This window comes from Thamnophis elegans, chromosome 1, assembly GCF_009769535.1.
Source record: "Thamnophis elegans isolate rThaEle1 chromosome 1, rThaEle1.pri, whole genome shotgun sequence".
Lineage (NCBI taxonomy): Eukaryota > Metazoa > Chordata > Lepidosauria > Squamata > Colubridae > Thamnophis > Thamnophis elegans.
The window spans coordinates 112,317,572-112,332,924 of record NC_045541.1 but is presented as its reverse complement, the minus strand read 5'-3'; the positions used below and the strand labels follow the sequence as shown (position 1 = coordinate 112,332,924).

Sequence of the window (15,353 nt, the reverse complement as noted above, 5' to 3'; positions counted from 1 at the left end):
CTCGTCCCGCCCGAGCGAGATCCACTGGCTTTCCGCTGTTGCAACTCCGTAACATAAAAGTGATGGTGGATTCAACGTCTGTTTGGTCTCCAGCGAAAGCCAAATATACTTCCGCCGATCTTGGATTTTATAGGGAAGGAATGGTGATGATGATGATAGTGATGATGGTGGTGGTAAGGAACCACTTAGTCAAGAGCCCATCCACGATCTCCAAAACCACTGGCCCCTCGAGCAACGTTCAGTCCAAGGAAGCAGCCGGCAGAAGAATCGCATCAAGGAAAAGGCTGCAGCTGTGAATCAGCTGCTGTTGCCGCCGCCGCCGCCGCTGCTGTAAGGCAGGGGAGGAGTTTAAAGGGGATCAGGAAGCAACGGAGTGTCTAGTACCTCTCTCCTGCTATGGCCGGCTAAAGAAAATCATCATAACCATAACAAGGGAGGGCGGGGAGAAAGCGGAGGGAGGGAGCGAGCGAGCGAGCGAGGGGGGCAAGTGGGGGACCAGCACCAGCACCATGAGACGGCGAGCTGGCCTAGGGGGCAACATGAGGTCAGTCGTGGGCTTCTTGTCCCAGAGGGGCTTGCAGGGAGACCCTCTGCTCACCCAGGACTTTCAGCGGAGGCGCCTGCGAGGCTGTAGAAACCTCTACAAGAAGGATCTGCTGGGCCACTTCGGTTGTGTCAATGCCATTGAATTCTCCAACAATGGAGGCCAATGGCTGGTCTCAGGTAATGCAAACCCTCTTCTCCCCCCTACCATCCTTCCCCCCCCCTCCGCCCCCCAATTTTCTTCTTCTCCGCTCCCCTCGTCCCGCATCGCTAATCCCGCCTGGAGAAACAGATGCCCTCCCTCTCCCCCCCAAACACACCCTAAGGTTTCCCAAATATAGATCTAAAATGGTTGACAGTTTGGGGGGGAGGGAGGGGGATGGTCCTATCCCCTGTTCCCAATCCTGTTTATTGCGCTCCGGCTTGCAGGAGGCAGATTTGGGGGCGGGGGGGGGGAGTTGGGCTTCCCCATCCGGACGCAGCGGCTCCTCCGGAAGGTTTAGGAGTTTTGTTTTTGCTCTGGTTGCCTGTGTGTATTAATTAATAACAGGATGTTTCCTTCTCCTGCTAGAGGTGTCGGAGTAACTGGGAACAAAATGGATAAAAGAGGCGTAGAAATTCCCAGTGACATCCGATGAAGTCCGTAACTGAGACGCAAGGCGTCGTAAATGGAGTCCGAGATTAAGTGGGGGGGGGGGAGTTGTGTACGAATTTTAAGGGGAGGGTCCGGGTCAGATTTTTTTTAGGGGGGGCGTGGGTGGTTTTTGAAAACGGGATGGAGAAGAAGGAAGCCCCTATTGCGAGAAGACTTAGTATTGTAATTTGCTAGCTTTTCTCTCCCTCTTTCCCCCCCCCTTCCAGGAAGGGGGTGGGATGGGGGGGCAACCTATGCTTATTTTACTACCCAGTTTTAATTGCAGCTGGAGGGGAAAGCGAGCTGGCGGGAGTGGAGCCGAGTGAACGAGGCGGGGGAGGAGGGGTGCTGTCAGGTGTCGGGGAGCCTCGGAGTTGACGTGAGCTGCGGCGACGGGGTGGTGGGAGAAGGAGGGAGGAGTCCCTTCGGGCTTCGCCGCTTCCTTCCGCGCCTTTCACCGGAGAAGGAACCCGAGGGCAGCGCTCCCTTCTTGCCAGCTCTCCTCCTCTCCCTCGCTGCCGCTTTAGGCGGAGTTTCTCCCCCCCCCCCACGAGGGGAAATGCAAACTCCAGGCCGGGGCTTGAGTGGGAACCGCAGGCCTTGCTCTCCTTGAGCTCCTCATAGCGACAGGCCGGGGAATCGATGGCCTATTCCGTTCAGAGCGTAGAGGCGACAGAAGGTGGCATCTCCCTCCGCCTTGGCTTCCCACTAGCCGGGGAAGGTGCGGATGCCCAGGCTTTCATCCGCGTAACCAAACGGGGAATATTTTGACAAGAATCAAGTCACACGCGGCCTTTGCATTTTCCCTTCTCTTCAGCCACGGTTAAGAGAGCACATTATCAAGACACCCACAACACAGTTTTTATAATAAATAATCACCATTACTTGGTTTTCTACACTGTTTGTAGTTTTGGTCTTCGGAGTTGAGTCTCCCAACTAAGGCATATATAAACCCTTTTATAGGTCTGACTGGATAGCTAATGCCTGGCAATATGGTAACACTTTCCCAACTTAAGGACATGGCCCATAACATCTCTGTCTTCAAGAAAGAAAAAAGTTGGAAATCTGAAGCTAAAGAGAGCTTTGGGTTCATTTCAAGAGAATAAGGAAAGAGATTTAACACTCACACATTTCCCACACATTATAATTTAGCCCTTGAATGAGCCCAATCTTTAAAACAAAGCAATTTTATTATACCACAATACTAAGGTATTGATTAGTATTGGTACAATGCTATTGTACTAGTGATACTACATAATCACTTCAGTAACACCTTAAGTATATAGTGTATTATAATGTTTTTTATTTTACTTGTTTTATTGAAAACAACTCCACAAGTGGCTCACCTAAGGCCATTTTCTCTGTTCATGCTAACCAATTAGTCAAACCAATTCTATTCATTATACCACACTGCCTTCCATAGTAATGAAAAAAAACTTCCTTATTGGCAGTTGCATGACATATCGTTTTGCTTAATATCAAATAGTATTTCAGTTATCCCAGTATTTTTATACACCACTTTTTTATATGTCTAGGCAGTTCATCCACAAAAAGCTATTTTAAAACATAAACAACAATTTTCATAAAACAACAAAACATTTAAAAGGCTGCTGGTGATTAGATAAGAAGCATAGACGTTCATCTCAAGGCTTCTTGGAAAAGCTACATTTTAACCACTTATCTCCTGATGGTAACTGAAGTGCAAAAATATTCATTTTACAAAGCTTATAAACCACTCCAATTGAAGCTGACTGTTAAGTGACATGTACATGTTGCCAAATATGCTGTTAGCAATAATCAGGCACTTTTATTTAATAGGGTTTAAATGGTTTAAAATGGTTAATATGTTGATCTGATTTTCATTACATTTAAATATATTTACTTATAGTCACAGACTAGGCAGTATAGTGAAGAAAGGGAAGAGCTTCTGTGAAGTGGCAGAAATTTTGAATCAAATCCACTTGTTTTGAAACAAAGTTTTTTCAATGTGTATCCAGCTTCATCAGATCTGAACATATTCCATATATCATTAACATGCAAGAACAATGATATGACTTAGAATATGATGCAGAATTAAGTACATATGTTTGAAGTTTCTTTAAAGAAACAATAAGGAAAATGATCAGCACAAAAATACCTGTCAAGAGTAGGTAAACTGCAGTCAGATGAGCCTATTAGAACTTTTTGTCCTTCAAAGAAAAAAATTAATCAAAAGTTAAACTACTGATAAACCAATAATTCTAAATTATCTTTTATTTTCTATATTACTTGAGGATTATTTTACTGCAGCAAACTAATACAATGGAATCACATTTAAGTAATTATTTTTATCTAAAGGATTTTGCAAACTAGAAAAGGATGGATTACTTAATGGAGAGTGAGAAGAGAAAGTAATGATTTGACCAAGATAAGCTACAGTACTGCAAAAGCTGCCTGTGATTCATAGAATATAACAATCATGCCTTTTTCCTTGATTAACAAAGAGCCTTTAAATATGATATGATAGAGACTGTAAATTGCATGTAAAGTGTAAATATGCATATATTAATATAACATATTTTACTATTACATACTATTAGTAATAGTATATTGCTATTGCTAGTAATATATATTATATTACTAGCAATACTGGTAGTAATATTTTATTTATATTACTGTATCATTTTACATCTTTACACTTTACATGCATTTTACATACTCTACCATATCATGGTTTAAGACAAGTTGATATAACTTTAAAAATCCTTTATAGTTCTTTTCTTGCAGAACAATAATTAAAGTGTAAAGATGTAGAATGCAATAATATGGTATATATTACTATATATTACTGTTACTATTATTAGTAATAGTGTATTAGTATTGCTAGTAATATGTTATATTACTAGTAATAGTAATGTTTTATTTATTTACTGTGTGCATTTTACATCTTTACAGTTTAGTTGCCATTCTACAAGAAAAGAGCTCTAAAGGATTTTAAAAAGTTATGTCAACTTGTCTAAAACTTTGCTGATTGCCTTGAGAAGTTCAATGGCTTATTTCTTTCCAAAATCGGAAAACTTTTTATAAATACTTCAGGAATACTTCAGGAAATAAACATATCAGATCTCTACTGAAAGAGGCCTATGTATTTGGATATCATCCAAAAGTGTGACTAATACTTTCAGGATTATTTTATTTGGAATTGAAATGCACAGGATTACTTTTTCTTGAATAGGAATTTGAATATTGAAATTATTCATTCTGTCAAGTCATTTAGTAAAGCCTACTTCTGAAGGGGGGGGGCATAGATAAAAAAAGTGGGCTTTATTTGTGATAGTCCCAACCTTACCTCCAAACCTTTAACTTTAACTTACCTTTTAGAAGCCTTTAACAATGTTATTCAGGTCGGCTTTCAAAACAATGATAATTTGGCTGTAGCTGTTTCTTTTTTTTTTTTTTAAATGTCTGGATCAGATTTTATGGTGTTGGGGGATGTATGATATTTTAATGTACGTGTTGCTTTTATAGTTTTGTATACTGGAATCTGGTGATATGAGAATATACAAAACAGTAAACGATAACTACTGGGCAGGAGAAGCAGCCTGACACAATATACTTTCATTCTTGTACTACTATGCCATAGGTTGCATTTGTTGTATGTCTATATTATATGAATATTAAACGTACTAGACCAATTTCCGAACTCACATTTGTCAGATACTGTGATAATCCTTGTAAAATCCTATATAAATTCTCAATGTAGCACAAATATTTTCTTAAACTTTAAAATATTTATGAATTTGCATAAGCTCCCTCTCCTAATCCTTTCTTTCAGATAATAACTCTGTGAATGATCTTTGTTCTTGAGTTTTTATCTCCCTACAATACTGTCAGATGAAACCCTCCAACTGACTTTCCATTTCTTCCAAGCTGTATCATCATAGGTGTTTTAGGAAGGTGTTCTATTCTCCTATATACCCTTCTGGTTGTATTAAGACCTTTCTCAAATCAAACATTTTCTCTATTATTGGCCAAATATTAACATTCAATAACTTTGCCTCATAATTTGTTCCTTCTCTCTTCCTCATTTGACTTTTCTCTGACCATTGTTGGTATTTGTATTGTTAAATATATTGTTTTCTCCAAGGAACTCAGACTCAGAATCTGGGATAGGAAGAAAACAACTCATCTTCCTTTTGTAAATTGTCATTTCAAATGTGAATCAATGTTTAGTTATTTAGGAAATTTATATACTGATTCAATCCAATTGAATGTTAGGAAGTTTATAAGATATATAAGAAAATGCAATAATAATATGATATAATATGAATAAACAAAAGTAAATAAAGTTAAATGTTACATCAGTGACTCTGGAATAAGTTCTAAAGGTTTGTTTTATCCATTGTTTGTAAACTTGCTGATGTCAGTGGTACTTGTTTTTTCAGGCCAAGGGCTAAACTTGGTATTTGAATAGTGTGGAGAAAACAGCCTTCCCCAACATTGGAAGCCTTGAAATGGGTGGACAACTTTCAGTTTTCTCAGCAATGGTCATGTAGCTGGGAAATTCTGAGAGTGTGTATATCTGGAGGACAGCATTGCTGGGGAAAGGTCTCTTAACGATGGCCAAAATCAGGACACAGAAATATATAAGGTCCATATAATAATACATTTGAGTTAATGTGAGATTTAAATTAAAGATTATACCTCTTTTATTTTGTCTTTTTTACAAAAATAGGTTATACCGCTTTTATTTTCTCTTTTTGAAAAAAACATTGAGAGAGTGACCATGTCATAGTAGAATTCAGAATAATGCAGGCACAGGCAACTGAACAAAGTCAGGCCAGTGTTTTAGATTTTAAGAGAGTTGATTTTAACAAACTAAGAGAAATTAGGAAGGGTTCCATGGATGGAAATCCTAGAAGGAGAAACAGATCAGGATGCATGGGGTAGCTCTGAAAAATAAAATACTAAAAGTTGAAATAAAAACAATACCATAGAGAAAGAAAAAGAAAAGAAAACAGATAAGACCAACATAGTTGCACAAAGAGCTCCCTAACAAACTGACAAGAATGACACGTACAAAAACATGGAAAGGGGGGCACATAGCTAGAACAGAATACCAGAGAAGAGCAACAAAGATGATGCAGTGTCTGGAGCAGTGGTGGATTGCTGCCAGTTCGGCCTGGTTTGGCTGAACCAATAGTAACGGCGGCGGAAGACCCCACCTGGATGCTTCTGCACATGCGCAGAAGTGTTGCCCACATGCGCGCAGAAGTGAGCCCAAACCGGTAGTAAAAATATTTGCAACCCACCACTGGTCTGGAGGCTAAACCATATGATGAATTGTTAAGGGAACTAGATATGTCTAACAAAAATAAAAATAAAAGATTAGACATGATAGCTATGCAATTATGCTTGAGGGACTATCACAGAGAAGACAGGGTTGATTTATTATATACAGTTATTCTATTTCACATTCTTTTTAAAAAAAGATATTTTTGGAAGCTAAGTTGATAATTTTACTTGACAAAAAGAAAACTGTTGTGCTAATTCAGATAGTGGTTGCAGAGGTTTTGATTTCAAAACCAAACTTGCATGGTCACCTCAGCTTATTTAATGTTCAGGAAAGTTATATTCACCATAGGAGTAGGTGAATATAAATTCAAGAATTAGATGGAGAGCAAGGAGCACATTGAGGCCACAGCTATTTCTTGCATTTGGAGTTTCCCCATTGGCTAGACAGAAGAGGGAGTAGGTATAACATATATTTTATGTGGAAATAGTAATTGGGGATTTTTATTCATGATGAAAATGATGGTTATGGCTAGGAGAGAAAAGCTAGCAACCACCTTGAAGGGCCTATGTATCCCTCTTCCCCAAAGTGTTTAGCACTGAATGTTATGACAAAGTAATTCAGCACAGTGTCTCACTGGGTACAATATTACAGTACTATGTAGAAACCTCCACCTTGGCTGCCAATCAACTTGCAAACCTTTTTGAAGGTGGAAGCGTTTGTTTTATAAAACCTAATCAGTCTGGGACCAAGAAATTTGCAGAATTATCTGTTTATTCACAGACATACTTAAATGAGAAATGTCTGTATTGGAGCAAACAACTTCTAATTAAAATTATGTGCAACCCCAGTGTGTAGCCTTTTCTCAAAACTTAAAATCTACCTCTTTGACCAGGACTTGTTGTCTATTTAATCAGGTGCCATAATTTCTGGCATTTGTTCATTGTTGGTTTTAAGATTTTAAAAACTATTTTTTACTGTTTATTGTAATTATTATACGGTCCTTATTTCCTTTGAACCATTTTGATGTTTAAATGAAAAGCAGTATAGAACTACTGTAAATATTCAGAGTTCTGAAATAGGCCAGGGCTTGCTGCACTGTAAACAGACGTCTTTGCGATTTGATAGTTAACTTGCTTTAACTCAAGTTAAATGTCTGTCACTCATAATTATGAACAAATTGAGATCACTCAGTTGAGGGAGAGCATGATATCTATTTAGTACAGTACATACTGTTTGCTCTAGATAATTTACTGCCGTTCCAGGGCTTCTAGTATGATTGAGAAGTCAGTATTAATGGATGCCAGATTCTTAAACTATTAATAGAAGATAGACAAAGATAAAATAGAAGGCAATTCAAAATAAACCAAGAACAATTATGTCTGACCTAAAATGGAGAAATAGTATTGTCCAAATGCAGTATAAAATATTGAAGAAGTGCTTATGATCTTTGCTGCTTCATTTTTTTGAAGCACTATCAGACAGCTCTACAGCAATAATACTGTGCTTTTATACCTGACCAAAAAAGGCACTCATAACAAATGTGGAGTTGCAGGAATATGCAGGAAGATGTTGAGGTGGAATTTGGATCAATGCATAAAAATTGAAATGTTGCATGTATTGGCTGAATGCATGTAAGTTTGATTTTATATTGGCTCCATTGACTTGATTGTAGGTCCAATTCAGAATTCTGGTTCTAGCATTTAAATCACAACACAGCTTAGGGTCTTTTAAAAACCACTTGCTTTCATTTAAGTATGCCTGGGATTCAAAATCTTTAAAAAATCTATTTTGGGACCATTTGTCATTGGTGTAATTTCAATATGTCTGATGAGTGAACAGGCAAGTCGAGTACTACAACACTGGAATGCCTTCCAGTAGAAATTAAACCTGTCTCTTGGTCTTTTTTGCTAGGAACCAGATAATTTACACAACATTACTGCAACAGTCAGGAGCCTTCTCCATATTTTGCCTTACTTTCTCTACACTGAAACAAGCTATGAAAAAAAGATAGGAAATATTCTTTAAGTGTTCAAATGTGGTTATTTGTTACGTCTGAAACCAGATAAAGTATGATAAGTTTTAATTATGTTTTAGGGAAATGAGCCAACCTCCTGTGGATTATACTTCTTGGTTTAAAAAGACATAGTTCATACTAATTACAGTTACAGTTTCAGTATACTGCATAATGATGGTTAGTTGAAAATGTAAATTAAAACTCTCTTAGCCACATTGGGAGAGGGCATAATTTATATACCCAAGACTCATTAATGTATTCCTCAATAGTCTTTTAATGCTGGATGAAATAGAATTTAGAAATCCAACCTCTATCCCAAAGATGCATTCTTTTAGAGAGTCATTAAGATCACTTGGAGGTTTATCTGTGTTCTCGGGGTCACCTGAGCAGTGCAAATGTTTATGGAGACTTCTTGGCTGCAAAATGTTTTCTGTCCTGTGTCTCTTTACTGTTGAAAAGAGGCACACACTGTTGGGGATGAATCTTTCTGCTTTTAACAGCCAGGCATAATAAAATATAATTTTGATCATTAAAAATTGAGATATAAATAAAAATAATTCTGAATGTGGAGGTATTCTTTGTTTTTTTTAGTTCTATTAGCTTTCATATATTCTTGAAGAATAGAGATTATCATGTTCCATTCTAGGCAATTACCAGACTTGATTTTGACAGTGAAATGACTTTTGTTGCAATGACACATGGCCTGCTCTGGGCAGATGTCACTGCTATGCTAATGACATCCATTCTCCTATCATCAGAGTTAAGTAAGATGATGTAGCTGTTGGACCAGCGTCTGTGATCCTTTATGAAAAACAATGGTCTCAGTACTTTATGTTCTGGTAACCTCCCAGATAGACACCTCATAGACACCTCAATCTGTATTTAGTGGGTTTTTTTCAGTTAAGAGGAATGTCTAAACATGCTGTTGGCAGTAATAAATGGTTAGATCCTTTTTAGGCAAATCTAAAAACAATAAAACATTCATTAAATTTATATTTCAATTCTAGGACATATTCTAATTCATCTGTTTAATTATTTCAGCTATTCATTATGTTTCATATCTGAATATACACATTTCTCCTATTTTATAAACTTTGCCACCACACTCATCATGTTGAGCAAATGTATGTTAATATGTTAGAAAAGCTGTATTGTAATTAACAGAAAGTCAAAAGGTTTATGATGCTTTTCTCTAATGAATATTTTTTTATATATTGGATGTAGGAACTACCATCATACCTATACATTTAGATTGGTTATAAGACTGACAATTTTGGCAAGATATTTGTAAAAAGCCACAGGTGTATGGGTCTTAATATTCAACTTTGTTCTGTCATGTTAAGATTTTGAATTCAAATAAATTTGAATTATTTTTAATGCTCTTCCTGTGATTCTGAAAGAATGTTGGAAAAGATATGGCAGCCACGAAAATTCATTGTAGGGATAAATTGTGTTAAACCCCTTATTTAAACATGGCATGAATAATAGATTTATTAGAAATATGTTAGCCAATACCACAGTATTGGACTAGAACTGTAAATATCCTAAGTCAAATTCCAATTCTACATTGAAACTCTCACTGGATATCCTTAGGCAAGTCATGCTTTCAGCCTAAATATTTCATGGCTTTATCTGGAAGATAAATGTAAAAAGGGAAAGCTATACTTGCCATTTTGAGTATTTGAAGATTTGAATCTGTTTTTAGTCTTTAGTCTGAGGCTGACACACAATCCTAGCTCAGAGGTATATGGCACCTCCAAGCTACCTTGACTGATGGAGCCACCTCCTACAGATGATGGCACCTCCTTCCTGAATTTGTAAAATAGACTTGGTTTTTGGAAGGAATTTAGCATTTGGTGCCCTTTAAATTTTGACACCCTAGGCCAAAATCCTGGATTCAAGTATAATACATATTATTTCATTATAGTATTTAATCTTCTATATTTCAAAAAGTTCCTTTATCAAGAAGATGTCTGTAATATAAAATACTTTCATTCAAAGAAGCAAGACTTCTGGTCAGTTTTTTACAGTCTAGAGCACTCAATAAACGAATTATCCAATTATAGGAGAATGAATGCAAATGACCAAAACAACAGCTTGTTATATTTATAGTTTCCCCCTTTTCCCCATCTCAATTCAATATTATATAATAGCTTCTGTTTAGAAAAAAAGAATGAGCAAAAATGAAGAAGTTCATTCTAACTTGTAGTGGCTCTTCATATGATCCGGCAATGCAGACTTAAAATATTCAGGATTTGATATCATAAGGTGTATAGATGCTTGTAGTGCTTTTCTTGAACATTGTGCTCTGTACCATGTAGGTGGAGATGACCGTCGAGTTCTGCTCTGGCATATGGAACAAGCAATCCTCTCCAGGGTCAAGCCTGTTCAACTGAAAGGAGAACATCACTCTAATATCTTCTGCCTGGCTTTTAATAGTGGTAACACCAGAATCTTTTCTGGAGGTAAAGAATAAAATTTTTAAAGCAACGCAAGAATACTTCCATTGATTGATTGATTTCAATTTACATCCTGCTTCAGTCTGAACAGAATTTTTAAGTGGTTCCAATGTATATCTCCCACCTTTTTTTTTGCAATATTAATTGAGCTTGCACAAGTGAAAAACAATTTCCTACTAATAAGAGACAGACAGACCAAACAACCACCTTCTGAGCACATTGTCATTGACAATGTTTTCCCCCCATTCATTGCTGTTGGCAGCTGCAATGTAGCATGTATTAGATATAGCATATGATGGTAGAGTGCCTTGCAGGATAATCCCCTATTTTAATAAAGTTGTATAATGCCCCTATTTTTGCCCCCTGATATGCGGGACAAAATTATATGCTCTATAATCTTGATATACACACACACAAAAAGATGTACCAAAATATTTTTTTAAAAAATAAGCAATATTATTCTCTTTCTAACCTGAGCTATCTTTAAGGTATAGTGGAAAGAAAATAGAGGTAGTCCTCTACTTACAACCATTTCTTTAGTGACCGTTTAGTGTTTTTTTAGCATTACAACAGCAGTGAAAAAAGTGACTTATGACCATTTTTTACACAATCATTGCAGCATCCCAATGGTCATGTGATCAAAATTCGGACACTCAGCAACTGGCTCATATTTATGATGGTTGCAGGATCCCGGGTCAAGCGATCACCTCTTGTGACCTCCTGACAAGCAAAGTCAATGAAGAAGCCAGATCCACTTAATAACCATTTTACTAGCTTAACAACTGCAGCGATTTATTTAATAACTGTGGCAAAAAAGGTCATAAAATGGGGCAAAACTCCCTTAACAGCTATCTGTTTAGCAACATAAATTTTGGGCTCAATTGTGGTCGTATGTCGAGGACCACCTGTACTTTTTTCTGATCACATGGAAAAGCCTTCTGTGTCCTGCAGCTGTTGCTCCTGGAAGATCCCAGAATTTGAACATTACTTCAGTGATGCACAGAAGTCTAGTTTCACACCATTTTGAGGGGGAAAACACTATGGATGCTGAAATAGGCTAAAGCTAAAATAGGCTTGGCATCATTTAAAACAAAAGACCATAAATTTCTCAAAACTCTACTCATGTTGTATTATGCTCCACACATTTTGAATGTCATTCCACTCCCTGCAGTTAATGATCACCATTGTACCTATCTATACAAGGCCATTCAAATCATTTCCCAATTGCAAAAGGTTTCCTCTTCTTGAATGAGTGAGTTAATTGACAGACACACACATTCAGTAACCAAAAAGATTCCAAATCCTGTATATTCCTGTGATGTACATTGTGATAATGTTTCTAAAGCAACCAAAGGGTAGTGGCTTTTTTCTGTACAACTTCTCCATACTTAAATACCCTAGTGTCTTTAAAGATAGAATGGGCTTGTAGTACACAACTTATCTTACTATCCCAAAGGTGCTTTTCAAAAGGCAACTGGACTTCCCTGTAAGAAGTTGCATTTTGAAAACCACCTCTCGGACTACTATGACCAGGATGATTGAGAATATCCAGAGACGACTTCTTTTACTCCTCCTCCACAGCAAACTACTATTGCTTTGGATTTCAAAAGCAACAAGAGTAGGAGTCATTGTCATAAATATTTGGTCCACAATAAAAGTAAAAAGCTAATTTCTTTCTTGTGTTCCCAGACCATTTTTCTTTTTCTAAATGAAAACTGCACAACCACTACACTCCTCGTTTACATTCATGTTACTAAATTACAAATTCTGTGTCTGTTTATAGGTAATGATGAACAAGTTTTGCTTCATGATGTCCAAAGGTAAATGCATTTTTTTCCCAATATCTAAATACTCTTTACCAGAGTAATGATAGAGAGAAGGAGAAACACTGAAATATCAGTGGGCCTAAGTTGTAGGATATTTTATTTATATCTGATGATCTAAAATATTTACATGATTAACATGTATTGGAATATTCCATTTATCCCATAGTTTTCACATATTCTATTCAGAAATAACCCCAATCTTTAGTAAGATTAACTTTCAAGACTTGGCATGTAGAATTGCATTGTTGGTTAATGAAACATTCTCATCCTTACAAGCATGTTAATCCATGTGCTTCAAGCATATATGCTACTCTCTACTAAGAGGGTAACACTGAAAACAGTTTGAAACATCTCTGAATTTAAAGATGAGTGATATAAGAGATAATTGGGTTAATGCTACTTTGCATTAAGATCAAGATGCTTATTCCATTGCATACTTACTAATGAGAAACTCCTACTGAATTGAATAAGGCATTTCTGGGTAGCCTATTTGGGTGGTGCAGTGGCCTAGAGGTAGAACTCTTGCCTCACAATCAGGAGGCTGTGAGTTTGATCCTAGGTAGCGTAAGATGTATTTCTCTCTCTGGGCACAATGTGAAATTATCCCCCGCAAACTCTGCATTGGCGACAGGAAGGGCATCCAGGCAGTAAACACTCAGCTCTATTCAGTTGCCCCAACTCCACTCTGATGCAAGAGATTACGGGGACATTTAAAGAGAAAAAACAACATTCTGGGTAGCCTATTAAGGCTACCATATTTGGCTTGCAAAAACATGGAAAGCCATTTGATAGCCGCAACAGATACAGAAATTTCTATTAGTGATTTCGAATTTTTCAGTCCAAATATGATAGTCATAGTTTATATAGAATTGCATTGTATTAACATATTTGTAGATGTGTTTTCTATATACCCTTGCTTCTAAGGATATGTATGGGATAATGGACTATGAATGTCTGGAAATAAATTTTATAGCACACTGTCACTGTAAAAGATAAGATGCTGATGATGCTGGTGTATGTTTCAGTGGTGAAACTCTGGATGTGTTTGCCCATGAAGATGCAGTCTATGGACTGTCCGTGAGTCCAGTTGATGATAATGTTTTTGCAAGCTCATCTGATGATGGTCGAGTTCTCATTTGGGATATCAGAGAGTCTTCTCAGGGAGGTGAGAATTACATCTGCATGATTTTGAGCATTGATTTACTTCATTGGGGACAGATGACACTGAACAAATATGTCAATATATTGGAGGGGAGGGGGGGAATACCAGGGAAGACGAGACATGGCATCTCTTTCTATGATCTTTCTAAATTTTCCAAAGAAAGGAAAATTTAGACAAAACTGAAAAAAAATGTTGTAAAATGTTTTCTTCTTTGAAATGAACAAAATAATTTTAGGACAATTATTTAGGAGAATTTTATTTACTCCAAATATGCAATATGAAGAAGTGAGAGCAAATAAAGCAATTCTTTCCAATATAATTTATGGTTAGCTTCAGATAAGACTGAAAATAAATTAGGGTGGAATGTGGTGGGGTAGGAATGCCTTTTAGAACATGTTGGAAGAGTGACTATGTCAGAGGAATGCTGCTCTCTTATGATCTTGGTATGATGTTCCTTCCACCATGATGAATCATGTCAGGAATAGCAAATACAGTTTCTGTCATTGCCACAAAGAGGTTGGGAACTTCTCAGTGTTGGGAACAACAGCATTTTTTCTGTTAAAACAGAAAACCTAATTTTAATTTTGATAAGGAAAGAATTGCATGTATTTGAATATTCTTTAAAATGTTCACCTGGAAGGGTGTTAGTATTTTCCTCCTGTGGCTTCAGAAACTTGGTATCTATAACTTTAAATAGTAATGAAATGAGATGTGCCATCTCATGTTTTGTAGAACTTAATTTTTATGCTGTTCTTCAATTTCAAATATTTGCATAGTAGAACAAATTTGGTCTAATGGTTGACTCTGGACCAGAAACCTGGGAACCTGAGTTCTAGTCCTGCCTAGATAGGAAAACCAGATGATGACCTTAGGCCAGATATATAGTCTCAGCATTAAGAAGACGACAATGGAAAATGCTGCCTAGAAAACTACATGCACCTTTCCTTGTAGTCATCAGGAGTAATAAAAGCAAATCATGACAGAGGAAGAGAAGGAGGAAGAGAAAGAAAAAAGAGCATAGCTCTTTGTGGCATAAAATGTATTTCAGTTGAAAATATAAACATCTGCGAAATAAAATGTTACCAAGCAATAAGAATGGGTGCCAAAAAGTTTTTCCAGAAGAGTATTTTAATAGCAGGGATTGTTTTTCCACCCACTTCACCTCTGAAGATGAGATCATTGAGGAAACATCTTACAAAAATAACATTGCAATATAGGCAAGTTCAAATAGGAGCTATAATTCTCAATATATCATCATGTGTAGTTATTTGAAACAGTTTTAAATTACCTTTATGTATTGGTTTTAAAAACAATATTTTTAATTATTAGTAAGTCTTATAAATTATAATTGCTTAGCTAGCTGTAAATGAGCATATTGAATTTTATCATTAAGACCAGATTTCAGAAATAAAAGGGGGGCAGCATAGAAATATAAGGCAA

The 15,353-nt window shown here is 36.9% G+C and overlaps 1 protein-coding gene across 1 annotated transcript in view; it reads left to right on the top strand.

Annotated features, from left to right (window-relative positions):
- Window positions 1–399: 399 nt before the first annotated feature.
- DCAF5 (DDB1 and CUL4 associated factor 5) overlaps window positions 400–15,353 on the top strand; it is a 41,752-nt gene continuing 26,798 nt past the window's right edge. Inside the window, exons 1-4 of the mRNA XM_032227818.1 lie at window positions 400–723; window positions 10,788–10,931; window positions 12,709–12,745; window positions 13,777–13,916. Coding sequence (XP_032083709.1) covers window positions 510–723; window positions 10,788–10,931; window positions 12,709–12,745; window positions 13,777–13,916 — 535 coding nt within the window. The 5' untranslated portion in view covers window positions 400–509. The remainder of the gene's footprint in view (window positions 724–10,787; window positions 10,932–12,708; window positions 12,746–13,776; window positions 13,917–15,353) is intronic.